Genomic DNA, 27,024 nt, shown 5'->3' on the forward strand with positions numbered 1-27,024 from the left:
TACATAAATCTGTAGTGTTACTCAGTGAAGGGGAATGGACTAACTTTGGTTCTCATCAACCAAGAGAATCTTGGGAACTTTATTCCTAGAAATGACATTGAGAAATAATATGAAGAATTAAAATCAGATCTTTCCTGGAAACTGGAATCCTTATCCACCATTCTGATTGTGTCACCTAAGTGAGCATGTGAAGCATTGACATGCCAGTGAATGTGTCCAGAGGCCATTTTGGATGACCCTGCTTGAGAATTGATGTGCCTTCCACAGGAAGTCCGGTATTATTGAAGGGGTCACTGATCTAAAAGGACTCCCCACTGAATCACAATCTTTCATCATAAATGATTAAATTTCACCCATTTCAAGGCCACTGTTGAAAGCTACACTTAAATGCAATGATAAAGCTTTAAGCACAAGAGAAAAATTTATTTTAGTGGATGACGAAAATTCTCTCTTACTCAATGCAGTAAATCTCATTTCGTTTCTGTTTTCATAATTTTGAATCTGTTTTGTCTGGATTTAAACATTATTAATTAAAATCATAAGTAATGGAATAGTGTTCTCTTCTCTTGAAGGGGAGGCAGGTTTTCTGGAAATGGGAAAAATGTGCATGTATATATCATACACACACATTTATGTAACACTTTTTTAACGGAAATTTATTCTCCATCCTCACTGGATTTTTAAAATACCTTTCTAATAGATTAACTATTTATAATACTTTGGGCTTCTGCTGAAACCATTAATATGTGATGTGGTATATGAGCAATGTACTTTGTTAATGGATCTTTAAAAACAGGCATTTGTATCTTAATTTATTTTATAATTTCTTCTTGAACAAATATTTTGGTCTAGTATATAAAAATCCCTTTGACATTAGAAGGGTTAGAAAGATCTTCACCATCAAGGATTTCAAAGCCTAGTGAAGAGAAAAAAAAGCATATAAGTAAGTAAAAGAGAAGGTAGAAGGTGATACATGACATGAGAAGGATGGGTCAAGAACCACAGGTTTTCTGTAAGTGGGAGAGAACAGTGAAGACATCACAATAGTAATATGACTTAGGCCTCAGAAGATGGGCAGAATCTGTGCAGGTGAGGAAAAGAGGAAGAACATTTTTAGATGAAGGCATAGAATTGTGGGTGAGAGAATGCTAGGTAATTAGAATAAATATGCTATAGAACTGGGTATGAGTACTTTACCACACATATAGTTGGAAGAAGTAAGGAAGAGGAAAAGAGAAGATAATATTTTGATTAATGATATTGCTAAAAATCTAGACATTAGGGAGTGCTTGAGTTTTGGATTTAGACAAACTTTGAAAGAATATAGTATTTTATTTGTTACATATGCTTTGTTTCTATGGTACCGTCTTATATCCAGTAATCTTAATATTTAAAAAATTCTTAATATCTGACATGTTGAATGACTTTAAATGTGCTTATTCCATATGTACAGTCAAAGAAACTATTAAAGTTTTTAATTGAATGAAGTATATCCTAATTTTTGTTTCTGCATATGTTATAATGTTAAAACGTGTACTTATTCTGTTCTCAATAGAATGTAAATTATAGGCTTATAGTTAAATCTGATTTTAAGATTTCTGAAAGTGCTAAATAAGTTCCTTTCATTGCTTCAGGTCACTGATATGATGCTTCAGGACAAACCCTATCCTGACTGGGGAAAATCAGCAAGAGCTTTCTGGAAGAAAGGAAATGTTAGGATCACTTTATTCTGGTAGGAAATGGTTTCACTTATTTATTTCTGCCTTGCCTCATCCACTAAAGGACTTGAGTTGGGTGTAATTTTCCTTACAGATATAGAATTCTATCTAGAGGAACATTTTTGGTAGCTACTATGCTCCATTAAAACCATTATCCTAATTATTTTATGAATTAATTTCTTCTTACATATTGTGTATATTCACATTTATAAAATATAAGTTTTGCTAATATAGTGATACAATTAAGATTTAACCAGTGGTAAGTTTTTGACTCAGCAAAAACAAGCTGTAATTTTCATCAGTAAAATCTGATAGATGAAACTGTCTCCTATAAATACTAAATTGCCTAGTATATTTGACAGGATATGATTTTGCTCTGAGAAGTGATAAAGAAAAGGAACCTCCTTACAAATCACATCTTCTACATTGGCATTTCTTCTTTATGTAGTTTCCTTTAGCTCTCCAGCCCAATCTTTGGAATTAAAAAACAATCCATGTCTTATGGAACCTTGTTTTTTGTGAAATCACCATTATTTATGTGTATGTGAACAAGTTCAAACAGAAAAGATAGGAATGGAGAGGCAGCAAGAAGGGCACTTTCACGTGGCTGTGGGACACTCCCCAAGCACAATGATTCTACGTGATATAATATACAGTTGAATAATTATATAATCCCAAGAAAAGTTATGTAAACTAACACATAAATGTTCTACAGTATTTCCCCCTTATCTATGGTTTTGCTTTCCCTGGTTTCAGTTACCCTTGGTCGACTGCAGTCTGAAATTATTAAATGGAATGTTCCAGAAATAAACCATACATAATTTTAAATTGTGTGCCGTTCTGAGTAGTGTGATGAAGCCTCATACCCTCCCGGGAGATCAGTCGTCTCTTTGTCTAGCGTCTATCCATGCTGCCGATGCTACCTGCCCTTTAGTTACTTAGTAGCTATCTCACTTATCAGATCTATTGTCAAGGTATTGCAGTGCTGTGTCCAAGTGATCCTTATTTTAGTTAGTGATGGCCCCAAAGCACAAGAATATTGATGATGGCAATTTGGGTTAAGCCAGAGAGAAGCGATATGGCTTCCTTTAGGTGAAAAGGTGAAAGTTCTCTACTTAATGAGGTAGGAAAAAAATCATACACTGAGGTTAACATATCGTATTCTGAGAAATATGGTAAGAATGGATCTTCTGTCCCTGCAATTGTAAAGAAGGAAAAATAAGTTTGTGCATAGGATGTATAGGGTTTAATACTATCCAGGACTTCAAGTATCCACTGGGGGTCTTGGAACGTACGCCCACCAGATAAGGAGGACTACTGTAATTGATTATAGCTGGCGTGGTATATATTATCCTGTATACCTGCCTTTTGAAACAAAAGAGAAAAAAATCTGTTTATTCTTGGATTTAATTCTGGCAGCTGATTTTTTTTTAATGCAAAAGCTTCAAAAATCGTAGTAACGAAGTACTTGAAAATATACACTCTATGTTATCTTTTGTGCTTTAGTACTATCATTAAATGTTGCTGGAGATATATGACATTTTGAACTCAATTCTTAGCAGGTAAACAAAAGTGGATTTTCAATACTTTTATGAAAATGAATATGTTTTTTAGATGTGTATTCACACCTCATCTTCAAGAGACACATGTGGCCTATGGTACTATTTAACCTCCATCTTTTTTCCTATTTGTAAACTTCCCATATAGCTTTTCTGAATAATATATAATTTAATGATTATAAGAAATATTTATTGATAGTATGTTTTGCTTGAGGCAGCAGGCCAAAGACTTTACATCATATATCTTTATTTATTTAATCATGACAATCCCATAAGATAGGTGCTATTGTTATAGGCATAGGTCTCTGACTCCAGAGCCCTAGTTGGTAATTATTACACTAGGACTGCCTCTAGGAGAACAAAAGCTACATCAGTGTGCAAATTTCCAAATGATTAATGTTAATTCTTGTTTAGGTAGGTGCTAAAGAAGAACATACAGTTCTTGGGAGCCCTCTTCCCCACAAAATTCTCTACAGGGGTTTCAAAAGTCAGAATTTGAAAGGAGATAAACTAATATCAAATGTGTTTATAGATGGTCTCTCTTTAAACAATATTTATTTACTATGTTTACACATGTTTCTTATTAGTGTACTGATACGGTCTCACTCTATGTCCCCACCCAAATCTCATCTTGAATTGTAGTTCCCATAATCCCCACTTGTCGTGGGAGGGACCCAGTGGGAGGTAACTGAATCATGGGGGAAGTCACCCCCTTGCCGTTCTCGTGATAGTGAGTTCTCAGGAGATCTGATGGTTTTATAAGGGGCTTTTCCACGTTTGTTTGGCACTTCTCTCTCCTGCTGCCACGTGAAGAAGGATGTGTTTGCTTCCCTTTCGGCTGTGATTGTAAGTTTTCTGATGCCTTCCCAGCCATGCGGAATGGTGGGTCATTTAAACCTCTTTTCTTTATAAATTACCCATTCTTGGATATTTCTTCACAGCAGCATGAGAATGGAGTAATACATGTATCTTCAAAGGTAGCTGATTGATGACTGTTCTCTGCTAGTTATCAAGGTCACATGTATACTATTTGCAAGGGTAAGCCATGTATTCTATAGGCCCCTATGATTGCTGTCATTAGCTGTTCTTAATCATGATTGTTGTTTCAGAGGAGAGAAATCCATTAATATGATTTTTTCTTTGAACATTATCACTCAGGTCTATGTATCACCAATGTCTTACAAATGTTTTTTTTTTTTAATTTTTTTTTTTTTTTTTTTAGACAGAATCTTGCTCTGTAGCCCATGCTGGAGTGCAGTGGCGCAGTCTTGGCTCACTGCAGCCTCTGCCTCCCAGGTTCTAGTGATTCTCCTGTCTCAGCCTCCAGAGTAGCTGGGATTACAGGCACGCACCACCACGCCTGGCTAGTTTTGTTTTGTTTGTTTGTTTGTTTGTTTTTGTATTTTTAGTAGAGACAGGGTTTTGCCATGTTGGCCAGGCTGGTCTCGAACTCCTGACCACAGGTGATCCACCCACCTTGGGCTCCCAAAGTGCTGGGATTACAGGTGTGAGCCACCACACCTGGCCTCAAATGGGTTTATTTTTTAAGATATGTGATAATATAGACCAGTGGGTATTCTAAAACGTAGTTTAAATGTTATAAAAATGATAATTTAATTAGTCACTGGCAAATAGATAATATTCTTAAATAGAGAGCAAACTAAAATTCACACTTTTTTGTAGTTATTGTTTCTGTAAAATTATTAATAATTAGGCAATATATTAGATTGTTTTCACTGTTACATTTCAAAAGTAGTATTTCAAATCATTGCATAAAGTAACTGAAGAACAATTTAAATGCCACTTTAAAAATTTTTTCCATTTTATCCATTTCTATACATTTAGATTATCTTGACAATGGTATTCATGGTTGTAAAAAAGGAAAAGCTGATGGAAAAAGTTGAATATAGAAATTATGTGGGAAGCGAAGAAATCTTCCTTTTTGTTCATACTTTTCACATAAAAGGGATTTAGCGAGTAAAAAGGGCATTTGGTGTTTGGTTTGGTTTGGTTTTTTTAGCCCTAGGAGATAAAATACAAAACCTATTGGCAAGGTTTTAGATTAAATAAAAGGCAGTATTTACATACTTTATGTTGCCCACTCAAAAATGGGTATTTTCTTTTGATTTTGCTTTAGTTAAAGAAAGAGAGATTAGTGGGGAAAAAAAATGTATGGTGGAGAAAAAATTTTGTAAAGGAAATCTTTCTTAACTTGCAGTGTGACTATGCACGGCAGTTTGAGCAGCACAACATGTAATTTTGTTCTGGTAAACGTATCTCTTACCTACTTGCAGCTGCTTTAACTCACAAATGCCTGTCAGAAACTGAGTTCTTCCTTAATTTTCAGTGGTAGGTGTCTCTATGTTGAAGACAATAGTTCCTATTTCTTTCTGCAATTGTGCAAAGATGAGGCTGCTGTAGCACCTGGGCTTTCATATTGCAAGGCAGCCTAAATAGTGGCAATATTTGAAAGGCGGAAAGGGAGCAATATTTACAGATCTCTTCCAAAGCCCTTTTCCTAGTCCTTTTGATAATTAAAAAGAGTAAAGATCTAAGAATCTAAATGCTATGTGAATGCCTTATGCTCTTCTATTTTTCAGAGGCGCTACCAACAACCATTTTCACTGACTTGTGTCTGAAGTAAAAGAACAGCTACATGAAGAACAAGTAATATGATATTCATGTTAGCTTCTATCCCCCTGATTTGTGTACTCTCTAGAGACACAATTTGTATGCTTTTGAAGGGAAGCATTTTAGGATGATATTTCCCAAAGGCTTAGCTTTTAAAAACAAAAAAAGACAAAATAGACTTCTATGATTAGTAGAATTGGTGGAAGAAGGGATTGGGAGATCTAGTGGTCATTAGGGCTTCACAAATACTCCAGGTCTTCACCTCCCAGACACATAAGAGGTTTTCACCTTTCTCCCCCCTCTGATTACATGACTTGCCTTGATCAAGGCAAATGTGAATAAAATTGGCATGTGCCATATCTAGGTGGAAACAATTAATATTCAATGAGATGCACTGAAAGGAGCTCCTTTCTTTCTTTCTTTCTTTCTTTTTTTTTTTTTTTTTTTTTACGGAGTCTTGCTCTGTCACCCGGGCTGGAGTACAGTGGCACAATCTTGGCTCACTGCAACCTCTGCCTCCTGGGTGCAAGAGATTCTCCTGCGTCAGCCTCCTGAGTAGCTGGGATTACAGGCACACACCACCACGCCCGGCTAATTTTTGTATTTTTAGAAGAGAGGGGGTTTCACCATGTTGGTCAGGCTGGTCTTGAACCCCTGACCTCGTGATCTGCCCGCCTTGGCCTCCCAGAGTTCTGGGATTACAGGCATGAGCCACCACTCTCAGCCAGAAGGAGCTCTTTTCTCAGTTGCAATTGTGGAAGCCTGTGTCTAGCTGGAGCCCTTGTCATTTGGATTCCCTGAATGACCAGGATAAAACAAGCATCCTTGATAACACTGCAGACTTGCAGTTTGAGTGAGAAATAATCCACTGAGATTTAAGGACTGTTTGATACTGTAGCATAAAATAACCCATTCTGATGTTTACAAAAAGTCATCCCTAGAAACAGGGCGCTGCCATAACAGAAAGCTGAAATTTGTGTATTAAGGGCTGGGCAGCAAATGGCAAGGAAATTGATGCTGGAAACTGGAAAGATGGTAATCTGAGTATTACTGAGTATTATAGTGGCAAGTGTTATAGTATTTGAGTATTATAGTGGCAAAGCAGTTGGTAAAAACTGTGGTCTGTGATGACTTGGAAGCTCTAGGAGAAGTTGGAAAGCTAAATGTTCATAGTGTGTTGCTGTGTGTATCTGTGTACAGTAGTTGTGTACTCTGTTCCATCCTAGTACATAGGATTAAATTTTATGTTTTCTCTTTCGGATGTGCAATGTTGTATATTTTTTAAAATACTTTCTCTACCAGTGTAATGGTTTGGGTGGGGTATCTCTTAATCCTAATTATCTTAATTCTTAACTGGGAAGCAAATGTAGCAGCTGATATTTTTCCTGCTTTGAATATCATAGTTATTAAAGTCTAACAAAAGGAACTTAGTTGTTTACCTCTGACCAGAGAAGAGTTAATCAACAAATGATAATTATCTTAATATACATTAAATATGGTATGGAGAGTAACATAATAATCATAAAAATACAATAAGGTAATAAAAAAGACCTAAGAATCAGGGGAAGTGTCAGGCAGAAGAGTTTTGGTAATAGTATTAGTAACTAGTAGTTTGATATCCTTTACAGAGCAACTCATTTACCATTATTAAGTGAAAGTGAATTATTATTTGTTTTATGAGCCATGGTTCAAAACTAAGGGATGTGGAGAGTGCAGGGGAGGGTTCATCTGGGACAAGTTGAGACCTGTAACAGTCCCCATTGATGAGCAGTCTCTTTCTGGGATTAGACAGCTGCCATTGCCCAGATCCAGCGTGAATTCCCCTTAGCAGTGCTGGTTACATAGTGCCAGCTCTTGTTTTCAAAATATCTTTTTTCTTCATTTCCCCAGCTGTCCAGAGCTCCCTTTGTGTGTGCCTTCTTTCTTTAGAATAAGGGATAAATGCATTAAATATATTGAAGGTTGAAATGCTTTGATGTTTGTTTTTCCACCAAGGAAGTTTTCCGACAAACTAGAGGTAGAATCTATAGGCAGGTGTCACAGGTCAGATGAGTCAATCTCTGAGTTAGTTCTCACAAAAGTTAAATAAAACCTGATTATAATGGCTGGGCATATGAGTGACTCATATTCCAGAAACCAAAGAGGAACCAATGTCTCTATGTGTAAGCGGACAAAGCTTTGCTATTAAGTCAGAGAAAAATACATTCTTACCTTATTTATATATTTGTTCATATTTATATCTTTCAATTGTGTTAGTCCTTCTGGGAATGCAATAGGGAACAAGAAACATACACCCTGATGAACAGAGATGCAACAATTGTTTAAAAATACTATCAAACCAGGCTGGGGTGCGGTGGCTCATACCTGTAATCCCAGCACTTTGGGAGGACAAGGTGGGCAGATCTCTTGAGTTCAGGAATTTGAGACTAGACTGATCAACATAGTGAAACCCCGTCTCTACTAAAAATACAAAAATTGGCTGGACATGGTGGCACATGCCTGTAATCCTATCTACTCGGGAGGCTGAGGCAGGAGAATCGCTTGAACCTGGGAGGCGGAGGTTGCAGTGAGCCTAGATTGCACCACTCCACTCCAGTCTGGGCGACAGAGTAAGGCTCCGTCAAAAACAAACAAACAAAAAATACTAGCAAACCAAATTCAACAGCACATTAAAAAGATCATGCACTGTGACCAAGTGGGATTTATCTCTGGGATACAAGGGTGATTCAACATATGTAAATCAATCAATGTAATTATACCACATTAGAGTAACAGAATGAAGAATAAAAACCACAGTTATCCCGATAGTACAGAAAAAGCATTTGACAAAAGTCAACATCTTTTCATGATAAAAACTCTACAAACTTGGTATAGAAGGAATGTACCCTCAACACGATAAAGGTCATACATGAAAAGCCCACAGCTAACATCATACTCAGTGGTAAAATCTGAAAGCTTCTCCTCTGAACATGCCAAGGATGCTCACTCTCCCCCACTTCTTTTCAACATAGTACTAGAAGTCTTAGAGCAATTAGGCAAGAAAAGGGAAACAAACAAGTCCAAATTGTTGCACCCAGACATAGAAAGACATTTAACCTATGAGACATATGAGACATATTACCTGTCAGTCATTACCTCTGTATTGAAATCTCCTTATAATTCTATTCTAGAGCAACTGTCATTGAGTGCTTCCTGTATTCCTGGTACTGGGCTTTTCACATTCGTTGTTTCCTTTAATCCGCATTGCCACTCTTCATGGTAATTATCATTATTAGCTGTATTTTAAAGACAAAAACCTGCTGTTTAAGTTGCATAGCTTGCATAGCTAGTGAATCTGGAAATCCAGTGTGGGCAGAGCTTGCACAGTGCTGCACTGAATGGCTACAGTTAATCTAAGATTTTAAGATATTTAACATATTTAAAAATGATTAATCATATTTTCACCAAATGTATTTACTATAACCCTTTCTTTCTCCTTGCAAATGAATTTGGGTTATGTAAAGAAAGACAAAATATCCAGGAAACCCTTGGAGTTTATCTACTTATGTTCTATTACCCTTTTATTATTGACAAAGAAATTGAAACAAAAACAAGTTGCTTGTCTAAGCACAAAATTAATGCTCCTGTGGCAGTGAGCACCCAGGACTACTGATTTCTGGTCTAGCAGACTTTTGACTGTTTCACATTACCTCCCTATATTCTTTGTTGTTGTTGTTGTTTGTATGAAAGAGTCAATAAAATTGAAACTAAAAGAATTTGCTGATGATTAGATATATTGAGATAACAACTCTTTTAAGTCAGTAATAACAATCAGAACAGTCTGTGTAGTTTAACTTGATATAATTGTATATCATTTTTCTTTCAATTATGGAGGTTAAGCAAGAAAAAGATGTACAGTATATAGTTTAATTTGCCAGTAAAACATGATGTATTACCAGAAACTTCACTTAATTTCACATATAAAAAGCCAATTGCTGTTATTTTTATTTTGTTTATCTTCAGGGTTTTCAAGGGCTTAATTTCTTTAAAACATATTTGCAAGGTTGAAATTAAATATTACAGTTGATGTCCTAAATTTTGGCTATATTAAACACAACAAAAGCCCAGCATTTTATTGGGGGACCCTAGAGGTAATAAAATACTACATATTATAGCTACTCAAATAATAACTCTACTCCTTGGAAAATAATGAGTTCATTGTTCCTGCCAAAAGCGTCTACTAGGGAGATAACATTCCAGCATTGGTTGCAAGAACAGTTGGTATCTAAAGTTCTTTGTATTCTAAAATAATATAATTCTAGGTAGTCTATTTCCTTGTCTAAGGTCATCTATGTGTTCAGACAAACATGAAGTCTTCAGTATAATGATTAAAACAACTCAAAGTAACATCCTAAGAAAATGTTAAATTAGTTTTAGCATGCTCATTCCATAGAACACAATCTAGCCACTATCTTTCCATGATCTTTGGAAAGATATTTAATGACATGGGAGGTGGAGAAAAAAGATACTAATTAGGTATCTTTAGAAAACAGTGTGTTGACTGGGAATTTTAAGAGTTAATACAAAGGGAACTAGACATGCACAACTGTTTTCTAGTTGGGAGAGTTATTTCTCATGGGGTTACCAGTTAACAACTCTGAGCTTGCTTTACACATTTGCTGGAATTGATTGATGAGTAAATGAATGGTAGATGACAGAATCCAGATTTCTCACTGTCAAAGACTGAAGTTAACAGAGAAGCAAGGGATTGGGGACAGGCTATAATCAACAATGTGGTACTGGATTAGAGTCAGAGACATCAGTATGAATTCATGTTTAGCTTAATACATAGAAAGATGGATAGTTACAAGGATAATTTTAGCTATGTTTGTATATAGCTCACTCTATCTGCTGAGAGAGCTTAGATAGAATGATACCTCAGTGGTAATGAGCACACCCACTGCCCAGATCTTGGTTTCTGACATCATTCTCCGATAAAGGGAACCAGGGCTCCTTGGAGAAATGACTGATTCTAGATCTGGGGTAGTGAATATAGAAGATGATCTTGCAGCATCGTGTCATGCCAGAAAGTAAGGAAGTGTTCAAAAAACAGAATGATGGAGCATTTCAAAGGGACGCAAGAGTCAACCCAAAAGAAGTCTCAATGGCCAAAGCTACGGAAATTTGGTTAACAAAATGAATTACATAGTATTAGATTATAACCCAAACTATCAAGTACTCATGAGTTCATACTTAGATAAAAATGATTAAATAAATAAGTAAATTGGAAAGAAGAGACAAATCTCCTGTACAGAAGAATTTACATAATTTATGTAGCTATTCCTGTCCTCAAGATGGTGAAGCTTAACTCCCCACCCCTTGAGTATGAACTGAACTTTGTGACTTGCTTCCAAAGAATAGACTATGGAAAGTGGTGGAAAGTAGCTTTACAGTAGAGAAATCTGACAAACATTACCTTGACCTTGTGATGAAACTTAAAGTTATCAGTGATGAGTCATGTTGATAGAATGTAGGTTATACATCTGTACCATAAAAATGCTGTACCATTATAAATATTTTATATCTATTTGGGTCCAATTTTTAAAATACTGTATCCTAGTTAGAATAGAAAGATAGGTCGGGCGTGGTGGCTCGCGCCTGTAATCCCAGCACTTTGGGAGGCCGAGGCGGGTGGATCATGAGGTCAGGAGATCGAGACCATCCTGGTTAACACGGTGAAACCCCATCTCTACTGAAAATACAAAAAATTAGCTGGGTGCAGTGGTGGGCGCCTGTAGTCTCAGCTACTCAGGGGGCTGAGGCAGGAGAATGGTGTGAACCCAGGAGGTGGAGCTTGCAGTGAGCCGAGATTTCGCCACTGCACTCCAGCCTGGGCGACAGAGCAAGACTCCGTCTCAAAAAAAAAAAAAAAGAATAGAAAGATAAAAGAGAAGGCCATCTAAGGGGCCTTCTCCCAAATTATTCATTAATGTTCAGTTGTTTGAAGCAGAAAATTTTGTTGTTGCCTACTTATGCATAAACCTCAAGGCTGTAGCAACCACTCTCTTATAGCCAGTGTGTTTGCCCTAGCATAAGCTTCTAACTATGGACTATTTCTTTACTGATATCATTCAGTACAGGGATAAATCAAATGTGCAAAAAGTTAGAATAAATTTGTGATCTGTAGTTGATCATGTTTTCCTCATGAACATCCACCTAGCTGCTATAATGTGGGATATAGGGGTTCATCACAAAATTTTAAATTAGTAATTAATGATATCTATGAAACTTTTGTCTAAATGGTATCTTTCAGAGAACTCAGTCTTATTTGGTTAAGTCTATTTTGAATAAATGTTTAGTTTTTTAGATCTCCCTCTTTCTTTTTTTTTTTTTTTTGAGACAGAGTCTCACTCTCGACCAGGCTGGAGTGCAGTGGCACGATCTCAACTCACTGCAACCTCCATCTCCCAGGATCAAGCAATTCTCCTGCCTCAGCCTCCCGAGTAGCTGCGATTACAGGCATGTGCCACCATGCCCAGCTAATTTTTGTATTTTTAGTACAGACGGAGTTTCACTATGTTGGCCAGGCTGGTCTCGAACTCCTGACCTCAGGTAATCTACCCACCTTGGCCTACCAAAGTGTTGGGATTACAGGTGTGAGCCACCGTGCCTGGCTGATCTCCCTCTTTCACTCCATCTTCTTGACTTCTTTACCTTACTTTATAATGATGGAGGAGGGCAAGTCTGTGTATCTTTGATGATCTCAACTGTTCATTTAGCCTTACTCATGGACAGTGATGGTTGAAGTCCAGCTTCCTGTTTGATCTTTTAATTCCTAGCCTTGTGTCTCTGGTCATGAATTCCACTCACCTAACCCTCCCTTCAGGTCCCCACAGTCCAGGGACTTAGTTTGGTCTGTTGGGACCTAAAGGGTCTTTGAGTCCAGGCCTCTGCAGTCTTCTCATCACCTTTGCATCCTCTTAGTGAATGCAGGAACTTCTGGGTCATCTGCAGGACTTTGTGACATTGGCAGAGAGAAAAGGAGGGCATTCGGAGCTTTCTCAGTCTCCTGTTCCTACCTATATCCATTTACAAATGCCCTAGACTGTGATGATCATTCTTTTATAGGAAAGACCTGCCATCTCCCTTGGGCTACGGTCAGAGAAGCCCTGATGCACCTTGAGTGCCTTCATGTGAATCTTGTCACTTCTACGTATCACCACTCCCTCCTTAAAGTAGATGGTGGTGGTATAGGGGAATAAGATCCTTGCTGTCTGGCTTTCTCACTCTTCTATCCCTCTTTTGCTGCCTCTAGGTGGAAAGGAAGATTTCCTCCATTTTCATGGGCAGGAGTTTCTTTTACATTGTGTCCATCCTGCCTATTCTCTCCACCTCTGTGGTCAGGTCAGTCAGGCCTCTTGATATAGTAGGTCTGAGATGTTAGAAATTAGGAACTACCGAGGAATAATGTATTGGCTTAATAGTTCCAAAACAGAATCCCCATTACATCTCTATTGCAGGTAGTGCTATATTGCCACAAACTAGGCTTTCTAGGAATATAAATCTTTCCAGAATGCTACATTCTCTAAATCACATGTTTTGGTGGTTGTAGATCCAGGAAGGTGTTGAAACTATTTAATAGTAATTGCGAACCTTGATAAAAAGTCATAAACCAAGAATTCAAAACCTTTTCCTTTTTTTTTTTTTTTTTTTTTTTTAGTGCTAGTCTTCTTCTTTTAACTTTTATTTTAAGTTCAGGGGTACAAGTGCAGGTTTGTTACATAGGTAAACCTGTGTCATGGGGGTTTGCGGTACAGATTATTTCAGTCACCTAGGTATTAAGCCTAGTATCCATTAGTTATTCTTCCTGATCTCTCCCTCCCCTACCCTCCACCCTGCAAAATGCTCCAGTGTGTGAACACATAGTTTCATAGAAGAGAAAGATTTTTTTTTTTAACCTTTCTTTTTAGTCCTCAGTTCTTGGGCCATTCCATATGAATTTCTTTACACGAAGTTTTCCTTTTTCAGCATTATCATTCCAGTGTTTCTGTAGATGACTTGAGCCTTTGTATTGTGTTAAAGTCCCCTCAACCCCTATACCAGACCTTCTCCCTTCATGGTGGCGTCTACCTAGATCATCATTTGGAACTAGATCCCTCAGTTTGTATGAATGTTTGATGGAGTCTCTTACTTACCCCCAAAGTAGAAATTTACTTATTTTGTACACATTCAAAACAAAGGCTATTAAGAATATTCTGCTTTTATTCAAATTGGCACTTCCATTGCTCCTAAGAATAGGCTGCTCACATTTTAAACCAAAGCACCCTCTTCTTTATAAACTATGAGTTTTTCCAAGTTTTAGGGTCCTGTTTCCTGCTATTCAGATTGGAGTTTCACCTCAGTTAACCAACTCAGCCAACCAGAGCTTATACAGGCTGACTTGTGAGATCCTGAAGCAAACCAATGCAAAAAACAGAAATTCGGGTCAATGATAAGCAAAAATACCAAAGCTGCCAAGAGAAGCTTCTGAAAAGTATAATTGTTTGCCTCGTTCTGCCAATTGGCTTGGCCCTTCCAGGAGATAAAGAATTTCTGGGATATGATCCATCATCCTGGCTGTCAATCTACTGCTCTTCCATATTTTATTAACTCCGTGTGGGATTTTACTGTACTCTCCTTTTTTGGTAAGCATTCTTCCCCACCATGTCCTAGCCCTTATAGCTTCCCTTCTAATGTGAAGAAAAGACCTTCAACTTCATTTTCATTCCATGTTTACCTGTCTCTGCCTTGATTCTCTTACACACACCCACACACACACGCACAACCTCGTATATGCACACACTCAAACATGAACACACAAACATATATCAGATTGATTATAAGCCTCGGTTCACTACAGTTTTAGTATTAGCCCATGCAAGACCATCTTTTATCTATACATCTTTGTATCAATATTAGGCGTTAGAGATTTTATTTGTTAATCTGCCCAAGAACCCAAAATGTACAAGTTCTTTAAATTAGACCTTTTTATCCCATCTATACTTAATCTGCAGATTCATTGACGACTCTTCTCTACATCCTTCATCTGTGCCAACTCTAGCACAAAGGGGAACCAGGGATGAGTAATGTTTTTTTTTTTTTTTTAGTTTTTCTTTGCTTTCTTTGTCTTCTTCTCCTCCTCCTTCTCCTCCTCCTCCTCCTTCTCCTCCTCCTCCTTTCTCCTCCTCCTCCTTCTCCTCCTCCTCCTCCTCCTTCTCCTCCTTCTTCATGTTAATATAAGAGGAAATTGCCTTTGGCAAAATGCCAAGTATTGGAAAGCATATGAAATAGGATGTGAAAGTCACTGGGAGCTTATTTTTTGTCTCTGAAACTCTATCACCATGTAAGTGTGGTCCCCCAATCGCTTGATCTGTAAAGCAGGTCTTGCTTTTGAATACCCTTTTAGTAAATAAACTACCCCATAGGCAATGAGATTTTGCTATAATAAATCAGTGAGTGCAGCTGTCATTGTAGGGTACATTGGTAATTTTAAAAAATCACCGTAGTTTTGCTCTCCCCAAGCCCATTCATTTCAGTCTTCCTCAGCCCTCCTCCCAACCTCCCCAAAGCCGTGTCCGGAAAGCTTGGGGTAGAGAGACCACAATAACTCCAGGCTTCTATGTAGCATCTGCCCTTTTCCCCTTCCGTAAGGAATGAGAATGCTGAGCTCAGTGCCTGTAGATATGCATGATTTATTCACACTTGCAGTCTTGGCGAGAATCACTGAATGCTGCATTTTCTTGGTGCAGTATTTTTATGTGTCTTCATGTTAGAGTGGCAATTTGGGGTAAAGAAAGGAACAAAGACTATATGTCAAAGAAAAATACTTAGTATACTTTATTCAGTTGAGAAAGAACATACAACTTTTAGGTTTCCCCTCACACTTCTAAAATATAGTTGTCTGGGATTCTCTTGTAATATACCATGAAGTAACATAGTGCTTAATGAAATGAAATTTGAGTATCACAGAGAGGAAATGATGAGCCAAGAAACTGCCATGAAACTACATTAAAATGTACTTGGCATACATCTGAATTACCCCAGTTGCATTGCAAAAATAGTGCAGTGATACAGTTTCTGGAATTAAAAGAACAGCATGTTGCCAAGGTTGAAACTATCAAAGGCAATTTAATATGTTTTTTCTCTATGAATAAATGAATGGATTTTTTTCCTTTTAGCATAAGATGATTACATATAGAATCACATAATCTGAATTCTAATTTCACACCTACATTATATGAAGATACTTTTATCATTTTTCCCATTAAACAATTTAAGTTTATAAACATCTTAATCAGTGACTTTACCACAGTATATTTTTTAATGTAAAATATGGTAATGCCAACTGCAGGTCTCTGAGGTTAATGAATTGGACACTTAGCATCATTGCTTCTTATAAATCCGTCCTCCCTGTAGCAGATTCCAGTTAAGCTGCCCATGATTTTCTGCACTGTGGAAGTATTATTTAACAAATTTGTGTCCACAGTGGATTAAAGTTACTGGACTGGGTTTGGAGAAGGAAGAAGGGTACTAATATCTCTGAGACTCTCTACTAAGGCTGGTGCCTTAAATATATACTCACACTTAACTTGTAACAGCCCCGTGAGATAGATGTTACAATCACTGTTGTATGAGGAAAAAACTCAATTTATCTGACTAACGTCACAAAAACAGTTTTAAACACCCATACACATGTTCATTTCGCCCCATCATGCAGCTTATAGACTTTACATTTACATGGCGCTCTAACTGTTTAATAAAACAAATAGCGAAATTAATACAGCTCCTGAGGAAAGCATTTTCCCCCTTTGGGGGAACCACCATGATTTCTTAGAGAACCAGGCAGAATTACTCCCACTATTTATTTAGAAACTTTTCTTCTTGCACCTGTTTCACAATCTGTTCAGGTCCCATGGCCATCTTTTCCATGTAAGTGGTTATTGACTGAGAAGTCATCTCTCTGGATAAGAATAGGATCCCTGGGGCAGAGATAAAGGTCACCAGAAATGCCCTTGAAATGGCGTGGTGATAGAATTAATTATTTCTTTTAAATAAGGTATGATAACCATTAGACCTCTGGGTTCAATATCATAGCTTCTCATCTATCCTGAAGTAGGGAGAGTTTACCTCATTTATATCCCAATAAACTATAAATATAAATATAAATGTGTGTGTGTGTGTGTGTGTGTGTGTGTGTGTGTGTGTGTACGTATATAATATACATGTTGTTATAGGCTGAATTTATATCCCCCAAATTCACATGTTGAAGTCCTAATGCCTCAGAATGTAACTGTATTTGGAGATTGGGACTTCAAAGAGGCGATAAGGTAAAATTAAGCCATTAGAGTGGGCCCTAGTCTGATATGACTGGTGTCCATATAAGAAGGTGAAATTAGGATACAGACACACAGAGTGTAGATTATGTGAAGACACAGGGCAAAGACAGCCATCTACAAGCCAGGGAGAGAGGCCTCAGAAGAAGCCAACCCTGCCAACACCTTGATTTGAGGCTTCTAGCCCCTTGAATGGAAAGAAAATAAAGATCTGTTGTTTAGGCATCTAGTCTGTGGTACTTTGTTATAGCAGCCCTAGCAGGCTCATATACATGTGTAATATAAATACAATAAAAATTGGCCCAATTAATCCCAATCCCCAAAGCAACTAATTTTTTTTTAAATAAAGAGTCAAGAAATACAAACACAACTTCATTTCATGGATTTTCACAAAGGCAATTGCTAGGACCTGCATGCCTTTGGTTTAAGACATGGCTTAGGATTGGACTTGTTGTGCTCTAATTCCAACATATTTACTATTTGCATTACAGGGTCATAGCAGTAACTTGATCTGCAAAAACATGACCCTGGGAACTTTATTATTTGCAGTCACAAAAGAAAAGATTGACCCAGTACTTTGGGAGGCCAAGGCAGGCAGTTTGCTTGCGCTCGGGAGTTTGAGACCAGCCTGGACAACATGGCAAAACCCCATCTCTACAGAAATTAGCCAGGCATGGTGGCATTTACCTTAGTCCCAAGTACTTGGGAGGCTGAGGTGAGGGGATCACTTGAGCCTTGGAGGTTGAGGCTGAACTCATGTCACTGCACTCCAGCCTAGGTGACAGAGAGAACCTGTCTCAAAAAAGATTCAGTCATATGTAGTCTATTATACCTACAAAAGCAAGAAAATGGATCATTTGATTTTACTTGCAAGTTGGAACAAAATGGGTTTTGGGGTTGGCTAGACAGCTCTTTCTGCCTAATCATGTAGTAAGGCAGAACAAACTTTACTGAAATCTCATACTTCTATATTTGAACAGTAATTTTATTTTATATATGTCGCATTTTCATAGTGCTTTACAATGTAGAAAGGTCCTTTCTGAGCATTGTTTCTGCTTCTGTGAAGCCTTCCCAGGCTCCTCCAATAGACTCAGCACCATTTGATTTCAAGTCCCTGTCTTATAGCATTCATGGCACTGTAGTTGTTTATTTCACATGTTGATCTCCTCAAGGGCAGTGACTAAGCCTGTTCAGATTTCTGTTCCCAAGGCCCAGGATAGATTCTGCCACACAGCATGTGTCTACTAAATGTTTGTGGAGCATCTTGTGCCCTTCCAGAACTACTATTTTTATAGCTGAAGAACGTGAGATCCAGAAAGTTTAATTGACAAGACGGCTTAGAGAGAGACACAAAACCTGGAGGTTAAGGGTAGGGTGGGTTTGGGAGGGAGGGAGGGAGTGATAGGGGAGAGTTGGCAGCAGTCAGAGGTTAGATCATCTCAGGTGAAAAAATTTTGTTCTAAGAGAGATAGGAAGTCATGGACAGTTTTAAATAGAAGCACAATATGATTTCATTTACATTTTTAAAGATTGTTCTGGCTGCTGAGGGAAGCCAGGAGACCAATTAGGAAAGAGGACATTGCAGTCACCCCTGAGAGAGATCATGGTGACTTGAACTATAAAGGAAACAGAGGAGATGAAAAAAAGTAGATAGATTCTAGAAATGTTTTGGAAAGAAAACTTTGCTGACATTTTGTATGTGAGGGGCCTAACTATTAATTTGACAAATAGTTTTTACCTGTTAGGTGTCAGTGACTATTTTAGGTATCAAACATTGTGGAAAAAACAGATAAAGTACCTTCTGTCAGGACCTGCAGTTTACATTCTGGTAGAGTTATTCAGACCTAAATAAATAAAAGATCACCAGTCAATCAGTCAATCCCATAATGGCGTATGTCATAAAGAAGATAAAGCAATGTGGTGATCTGAAAAGACCACTTCAAATTATGAGCCAGGAAAATTCCCATGGATACCTAATCAGAGAACTGAATGACTGGAAGGAATGAGCCATGTGAAGGTCTAGGACAAAGCATCCCATGTGCAGTATATAGTTAATGCAAAGGCTCTGGGTGGGGATATGCTTGGCATGTTCCAAGAATAGAAAAAAAGGCCAGCGTATCCTATAGGAAGTGAAAAAGGTGGAGGGTCATTTGAAATATGGTCAGTCCGAGAAGTAGTGGGCAAGATATGATGTGGAGCCTGTGGGCCACACACATGGTGTAGCAGAAAGCCATTGTGAAATTTTAGGCAACTTCATAAAATGATTGCTCTAGTTGCTGTATGGAGAATGGATTATAGGAAGGCAATACAATAAACGGATCTGGGCAAGACATGGATGTTGGCTTGGAAGAAAGTGGCAGTGGTACAGGTGCAGAGATGTACATAGATTCGGAACATGTCTTACAGGGAAAATAGACATGAGGAGAAATGGAAAGAGGCTGTCTCCAGAGATGACTTAACTTGTGGCCTTGAGCATCTAGTGATAGTGCCATTTAGAGATGGAAAAACTGGTGGAGGAGCAGGTTGGGGAAGAGAACCATGATTTCTCTTTGGACAGATGCCTGCTAGGCACCCAAGTTATGATGCCAAATTAGCCGATTATCAGAGAATGAAATGGCGAGAAACGTTTGAGCTTCAAGGTTTCTGGTCCCAGCAATGAAATGTTACATGTTAGATTGAGATGCCTATTAAACATCACGTTAGAGATATTAATGAAGTGTCCTAGCTTAGTTAAGACCATTTTTACCTTAGAGTCACCCCACTATGACCTCCCATTGGTTGAGATGTGATCACAGTTCCACAGTAGCTGCCAGAGGGGAACATGTGCTCATGGGGTTCAGGTAAATGTACCATGCTAGAGGAAAAGACACACAGCACAGCTTATGTGCATTGCCCAGGGATTTTGGAACAATTCACTTCTAGATTCTCTTTGCCCCATTTCTCACTTTTCTAGAAACCATCTTTTGACTTCTTCTAATCCCTGGAAGACTTTCCCTCTCATTTGCCTCCTTGCTTTGTAAAGCTGGTAGAGACAATAGATATGCTTGTATTTCCACCAATTCCCCTGTTCAAGTTATCCTTTGGGAGCCATAATTAATCTGTAGCATTTAACAAGTGTTAGCTTTAACTATATTGGAAGAAAATTTGTTATAGATTACATGCGTGGGCTTTGGGGAAAAATATTTCTCTTTATTCCAATAATTTTAATATAGAACTTCATTAAACACACAAATCAATGGAAACATTTGCTTATAAAAACAACATAAACCAAACTAACTTTGCATTTTAAAAATCCTCTTGTTCAGTTTTGTGAGCTCTGCAGTCACATTTCTGATGTATATGCTAATAGTGTGTTTTCTCACACGTTATGTAAAAGCAACCTATTATCTTCATTTCAGATTCAGATTCCTGAGTCAAGCCCCTGTTATGACCTCAGTATGGTATTTTTTTTACTGACTTGTTTAATCAGAGCATGAACTTTGTGAAATAATACTGTTTTCCCAGTTTTATACATAAGGAAACAGGCTTAGAGTGGTCCGTGACTTGCTTAATATTATATAGTCAATCAGTAGAGGGGCTGACCCCTCGATATTTTCTATTTCCTGCTTTTGAATGGTGATCAAATTAGCTTGATTTGAAAATACGTACCCAAAAGGGAACTCTATTTTCCTCTCAATTCTGCTTTTCCCTCTTCCCCTCCACTTCTCTCTCTCTGAAATGGCAATGTCATTCATTTAACTTTGTTTTCCATTCTTCTCCTCTACATCCAATCAGGTCCTTAAAATTCTTCCTTTCTTTCTTTTCATTACTGTGGAATCAGCTATTTGCTATCCTCCCTGCCATTTCCTTGTTCAGATTCTCACCCTCTTTCTCCTGAAGAACATCAACAGCCAACTTACTTATCATCCTGCCGACATCCTTTCTTCCTCTTAGTAAAGGCTCTTCTGTTCTTCACTAAAAGACAGATCAAGATGTCTTAAACACAAATTTTATTTTGGTACTTCCCTATTTACAATCATTGATTGGCTCCCCTGTGCTCTTATAACTTCCAAACATTTTAATAGAATCTCAAAGCTGATATTATGCATCTTTTTTCTTGGGCCTTTAGCTTCATTCCTTGTCACTTTCCACCTACAATTCTCTTTGACATTCTTTGCTCTAGAGATAATACATTTCTTTAATTCCTAGATGGGTAGACATTGCCACTTGCTTTTGGTTCTTTGCATATTTTATCCCTCCTCCCTGAAGCATTTACAATGTGTTCTTTTTAAAAATTGTGAAATAAAACACACATACAGAAAAAGATTTAAACACAATGTACTATATAATGAGTAATTACAAAGTGAACCCCTGTGTATCCTCTACTGCCAAGAAATAAAATGTTATCAACATTCCAGATTCCTCCAATTCTCTTTTATATTACATTCTTCTTATCCCCTTTCTTCCACTCCAAGGACTTATCCAGACTTTGTGGTGATGATTTCCTTGCTTTTTTCTTTCTCATTTCACCAATTGCACATGCATTCCCAACCAATACAGTTCAGTTCTTCCTTGTTTTGAAATAAATAACCACACTCTATGTTTTCCTTCTTTCACTCATAATAATGTTTGTAATGTTTATACACGTTTTAGAGTGTCTCTAGTTTCATCGTTTTCATTATTGCATTGTATTACATTGTATGAACATAGCCTTTAAAAAAATCCATTCTCCTCTTGACGGGCATTTTAGCTATTTCCCATTTTTAGCTATTAGAAATAATGTCTTCAGGATCATTCTTGCATACATGTCTCTTGGATGATGGGTATCCCCATAACTCTAGAATATGTATAATCAGGAGTAAAGGAGAGATACGTATTTTTACCTTCACTAAATAATCTCTACAGCTTTCTGGAATATCAGTTTACACTCCCACAATTAGTGTATGAAAGTTATCTTTGTTCTACCCCTTTCCTTCACCTAATGTTTATAGACTTACATTTTAGCCAATCCGGTGGTTGTTCAGTAACATCTCATTATGGCTTCAATTTGTATTCCCCTGATTATTGTATTGACCATTAAAAATCTTTGTTTCTGAAGTGCCTGATCAAGTTTCTTGCCCATGTTTCCATTGGTTTATATGTATTTTCATAATAGAAGAGTTTTAAAATATTTTCTGCATGCTAATTCCTTGTCAGTTGTATATGTTGCTCATTCGGTACCTGGTCTTTTTACACTTCTTATGGGTTAAAGCATAAACTTTGATGCAAAATTGTCTGATTCAAATAATGGCTCTATCTCCCTTAACAATTTGAACTTTGGTAAGTCATTAAACTTCTCCATGCCTCTTCTGTAAAAATGAGAATAATAGTAGTCCTACCTCACATGGTGGTTGATTAACCTATATAAAGCAGTAAAAAGAGTGCCTGAAACCTAGGAAGTATTATGTAAATAAACATTTTCTGTTCTTTATTTTTATTTTTTGATCGTGATTTCTTAATTATAATATAGTCAACTTTTTAAACTTTAGTAACTTTTAGTGTTTTATTAAGAACAAAAAGGTTCTAAAGTTATAAAGATAGTCTTTGTATTATTTTCCAAGCTTACTGCTTTGCTTTTTAAGTCTACAACCCAACTGGTGTTAAGTGGTTGCAGTAGAAGTAAACTTTTATTTTTTCTTATATGGATAAATCATTGTCCCACAACCATTTATGGAAAAGATTATTTTTTTTCCACTGGTCTTCAGTGCTACCTTTGCCATATAATGTACATTTATTTGCGGGTCCATTTTTTAATTGGCCTAGTTACTCAGTACCAATATCACATTCTCTTAATTACTGCACATTTATTATTGATATATGTTGAAGTAGTTCCTGCCACTTTGCTCTACTTCTTCAAGAGTATCTTCATAATTCTTTGGTTCTTGAATTTTAACTTTAAGAATTTTTCCATTTAACTTTATGAATCAGCATGTCAACTTCCACAATAAAATTGGAATTTTGAGTACAATTTTATTGAGACTATAGATCAATTTGTGAAGAATTCACATTTTAAGAATTATGAACCTTCCAATCTCTGAATATTGATACATATTCCTTTATTTATGTCTTCTTTAATGTTTCTCAGTAAACAGTATCATGTTCTCAATTACATATTCCTTTATTTGTGTCTTCTTTACTGTTTCTCAGTAAACGATATCATGTTCTCGATAGATGTGTTTGAAATATTACTAGTACTTGGTATTTTTAAATACTATTGTGAGTTATTGTCTTTTTAAATAGTTTTCTTTCTTACTTTTGTACATAAGAATCAACTCAAATTTCATATATTGATTTTGTAGCCAGCAAGCTTATTAAATTATTTTACTAATTTTAATGATTTATATGCAGTTTATTTTTTATCTTATTAATATCTTATCTCTTGTGAATGACAGCTCTGTTTTCACTGTTTTCAGTTCTTACATCTTTTCTCTCTCTGTCTTGCCTTATTGTGATGGTTAAAACCACCCAAACAACACTTGAAATGAGGAGAGTTGAGTTGTTACTTATTTCAATAAAGTCTTTATTAAGTATGATGTTTGCAGAGAGTTCATAGTTTACCTTTATCAGCTTAATGTTGTCTCCATTTCTAGTTTGCTTAGAATTTTATTATGTATGGTTGTTGAATTTCATACAATGATTTTCTGCATCTGTGGAAATAATCATATGATCATATATATTTCAGTTAATATAGTAAATCACATTTATTTATTTTCTTGTTTTCTTTTTCTTAATTTTTTTTTGAAACTCAAGTAGACAGAATTAGATTAATCATAATCCTTGATTCAGGAAGCTGTTTCTTCTCTAGTTCATTCATGGTCACGTTTAATTATTTGGTTACCTATTTCCAATAATATGTTAAATATGTATGGCACTAACATGCAAAACAATAGCTACATCACTGACAATAATTAACATTTACCTTCATTCCCTTTCTACCAAAGCAAAAATCATCCTGAAATATTTATTTTCCTTTAAAAATATTTTATTGTATCTTTCATTTTTATCTTTATGAAAAGGCATCATAGTGGCATTTTCTTTTCCACGTGATATTATATTGCCAAATTTTATCACATTAGTGTCTTTGTCTATAATTCATTGATTTTGACTGCTGAATAAAATTCTATTAGGTGAATACATGCAAGTTATTTGTTCTCATTTTGAAGAGCATGTAGTATGCTTTCAAGTTTTTCTGATTATTAACAGTGCATTTATGAACATTCTTATATGTTAATTAATTTCCTAATATTAAAATAACCTACATAATCTGGTATAAACAGAATTTAGTAATCTTGCATCTTACTCTCCATATATTGCTAGATTCAATTGCCAATATTTCTTAAGAGTTTTTGCCTCTAGGTTCGTGTATGATATTGGCCTCTATTTTTCTTTTCTTGCACTATCCTTGTGTCTCTATCCAGATTATGCTGGCATCATAAAATCAGTTGGGGAGTGTATGCTCTTTTCCTTCTCAGGAAGGGTTTGTATAAAAATAGTTATTTATTTCTTGAATATTTGGCATAACTCAATGAAGGCATTTGGGACAAGAGCTTTTTCTATGAGAAAATTTTCTTTATTAATTATTCGTTTTCTTTAGTTGTTAGAGGATGATATATAGTCATATTCTATTTCTGTTTTCAGTTTGTTTTGATGAATTATACCTTTTTCAGCATTTGTCCAGTTTTTTCTACATTTTCAAATTTATTGCATGAAGTTGTTCTTAATTTTCTCTTAGTATCTTTAGAGTCTACAGGATTTGTAGTGATGGCTTCTTTATCATTCCTAATATTGGTTACGTGTGCTTCTTTTCTTCATTATTATTTTCTATAGTTTTTCAAATTAGTCATTTTAAATAAACTAATCTTGGTCTTTGTTGATTCATTTTACTGCGTGTTTCTTTATTTTCTTAATTTATGCTCTTTTTAAATTCTCCTTATTTCCTACTTTTTTTTGCTGTTTCTTTTCATAATACCTTGAAGTGAATACTGAAATAATTACTTCACAGGCATACTTTCTTTTTCATATATGCATTTCAGGATCTAAGTATTACTTTAGTTACATATCAGCATTGTTTACTTATCTATTATTTATTTCTGGCATAATTAAATTGTGTTAGGTTATATACTGTGTGTAATTTCAACATTTTGAAATTTGTCAAGACATATTTTATACCTCTTTACATATCATCACTTTTTGAAAATCTCCTGATATGTTTAAAAATGTGTATTCTGTATTTTGGAATTACATGTTTTCTATGTATCCATTAGGTTATGTTTATTAACTGTGTTCAATTCATCTATATTTTTACCATTTTTATGTGTCTACTTCTTTTAGTTACTGAGAGCTACATGTAAGTGTATTAAAACCCTCAAATAGTAATGGAGTCCATTTTTTCTTATTATGCTAATAATTTTTCTTAGTATTTTGAGGACATCTTAAGTGGTGCATAGAATTTGTAAGCCATCATTTTTTGTCCCATTTTGAAGTGATTCTCTTCGTACTCTCTCTAGATATATATTTTTTGACTTTAAAGTCTGTTTTGTCTGATATTAATATAGAAACACCTTTTGTCTTTTGTTGTCATGGGTATCATTTGCATACTCTTTACTTTCAATCATTTAGGATATTTATGTTTTAAATGTTTCCTGTTAAATGCACACAGTTAGATTTTTAGAAACAATCTAAAAATCTTTTTTTTTTCAGACTGGGACATTTGGCCCATGTACATTTAATGTAAACACTGATATACTTGGATTTAAATCTATCATCTAAATTTGTACTTTAATTTTTACCTTTTTTGATGTTTTTGATTGGATCAGTGTTTTTCCACACTTGCATTTATACTCCCCTATCAGTATAAAAGTTATAAACTCTGCTTTAATATAAGAATTTTTTTAATGTATCCTTAATTTACTAAAGTCTTACATTCACTTATTTTCCCTTCTTCCAGTTTGCTTTCTTTTATTTTAATTATTTTCTTCATCCATTAACTTCTCACTGGGATCATTTTCCATCATTCCTTCTGCTTGAAGTAAGTTCTTTATTATTCCTTAAAGTACAGGTCTGTTAGTTACAAATTCCCAGGTATTGTTTCCTTGAAAATGTCTTACTTTAATCTTAGAGTCTATAGTCATTTCAAGGTAGTCTGTATCTGGGAATTCTAATATTAAAGAATATTTTGCTGACTATAGTATTCTAACTTGAAATTCTTTTTTGCATTAAACATATTGAATATACATTTCAAATACATCATTTCACTCTCTTCTGGTGTCCATTGTTTCTGTTAAGGAGATGGCCGCTTAGTCTGTCCTTTCTTTGTAGCTGCTTTTGACATTTACTCTCTGTCTTTGGTCTTTCTCTTTTATAATGGCATGCCTAGATGTGAATTTTCTGAAAATTTTATTTATCATTCTTGTGATTTCTTGGGATTATTGAAATAGTAGATTGGTTTTCATTCCTCAGTTTTAGAAATGTTTTAGTTTCTATAGAGAGTTTTCTATAGAGAGTTTAGTTTAGTATATATATATAGAGAGAGAGCGCCATTGTTCCATTCTCTTCCACTTTTCTATCTGAGGTGCCAGTTAAATACATATTAAGCCTTCTTCGTGTATGCCCTATTCTCTGACACTCTCCTTTGATTTCTCCTCTCTTAACATTTTGTCTCTCCATGCTATGCTTTTAATAGGTTCTCCTAGCCTATTTCTAGTTAGTTTTCTTTTCTTTTCTTAATCCTGTTCTTAATTTCAGCCA

General features: G+C 36.0%; 1 protein-coding gene and 1 long non-coding RNA gene across 7 annotated transcripts in view; one reads left to right on the top strand and one right to left on the bottom strand.

Annotated features, from left to right (window-relative positions):
* Nucleotides 1–19,093, bottom strand: part of LOC131380997 (uncharacterized) — a 47,092-nt gene extending 27,999 nt beyond the window's left edge. Inside the window, exons 1-3 of one of the 2 annotated variants that reach the window (XR_009209385.1) lie at nucleotides 19,058–19,093; nucleotides 17,947–18,091; nucleotides 9,044–9,183 (exon numbers count right to left, since the gene is read on the bottom strand). This is a non-coding gene — a long non-coding RNA (uncharacterized LOC131380997). The remainder of the gene's footprint in view (nucleotides 1–9,043; nucleotides 9,184–17,946; nucleotides 18,092–19,057) is intronic. The other variant, XR_009209384.1, reaches the window with a different exon arrangement.
* The window catches only part of TMEM117 (transmembrane protein 117), a 566,844-nt gene that overhangs the window by 375,440 nt on the left and 164,380 nt on the right, over nucleotides 1–27,024 (top strand). For all 5 annotated transcript variants that reach the window (XM_032173767.2, XM_058426718.1, XM_058426715.1 and 2 more), the window contains one exon: nucleotides 1,635–1,732. In XM_032173767.2, the coding sequence (XP_032029658.1) occupies nucleotides 1,635–1,732 (98 nt within the window). The remainder of the gene's footprint in view (nucleotides 1–1,634; nucleotides 1,733–27,024) is intronic.

The sequence above is a fragment of the Hylobates moloch genome, unplaced genomic scaffold (genome assembly GCF_009828535.3).
Source record: "Hylobates moloch isolate HMO894 unplaced genomic scaffold, HMol_V3 SCAFFOLD_13, whole genome shotgun sequence".
NCBI classification, from domain to species: domain Eukaryota; kingdom Metazoa; phylum Chordata; class Mammalia; order Primates; family Hylobatidae; genus Hylobates; species Hylobates moloch.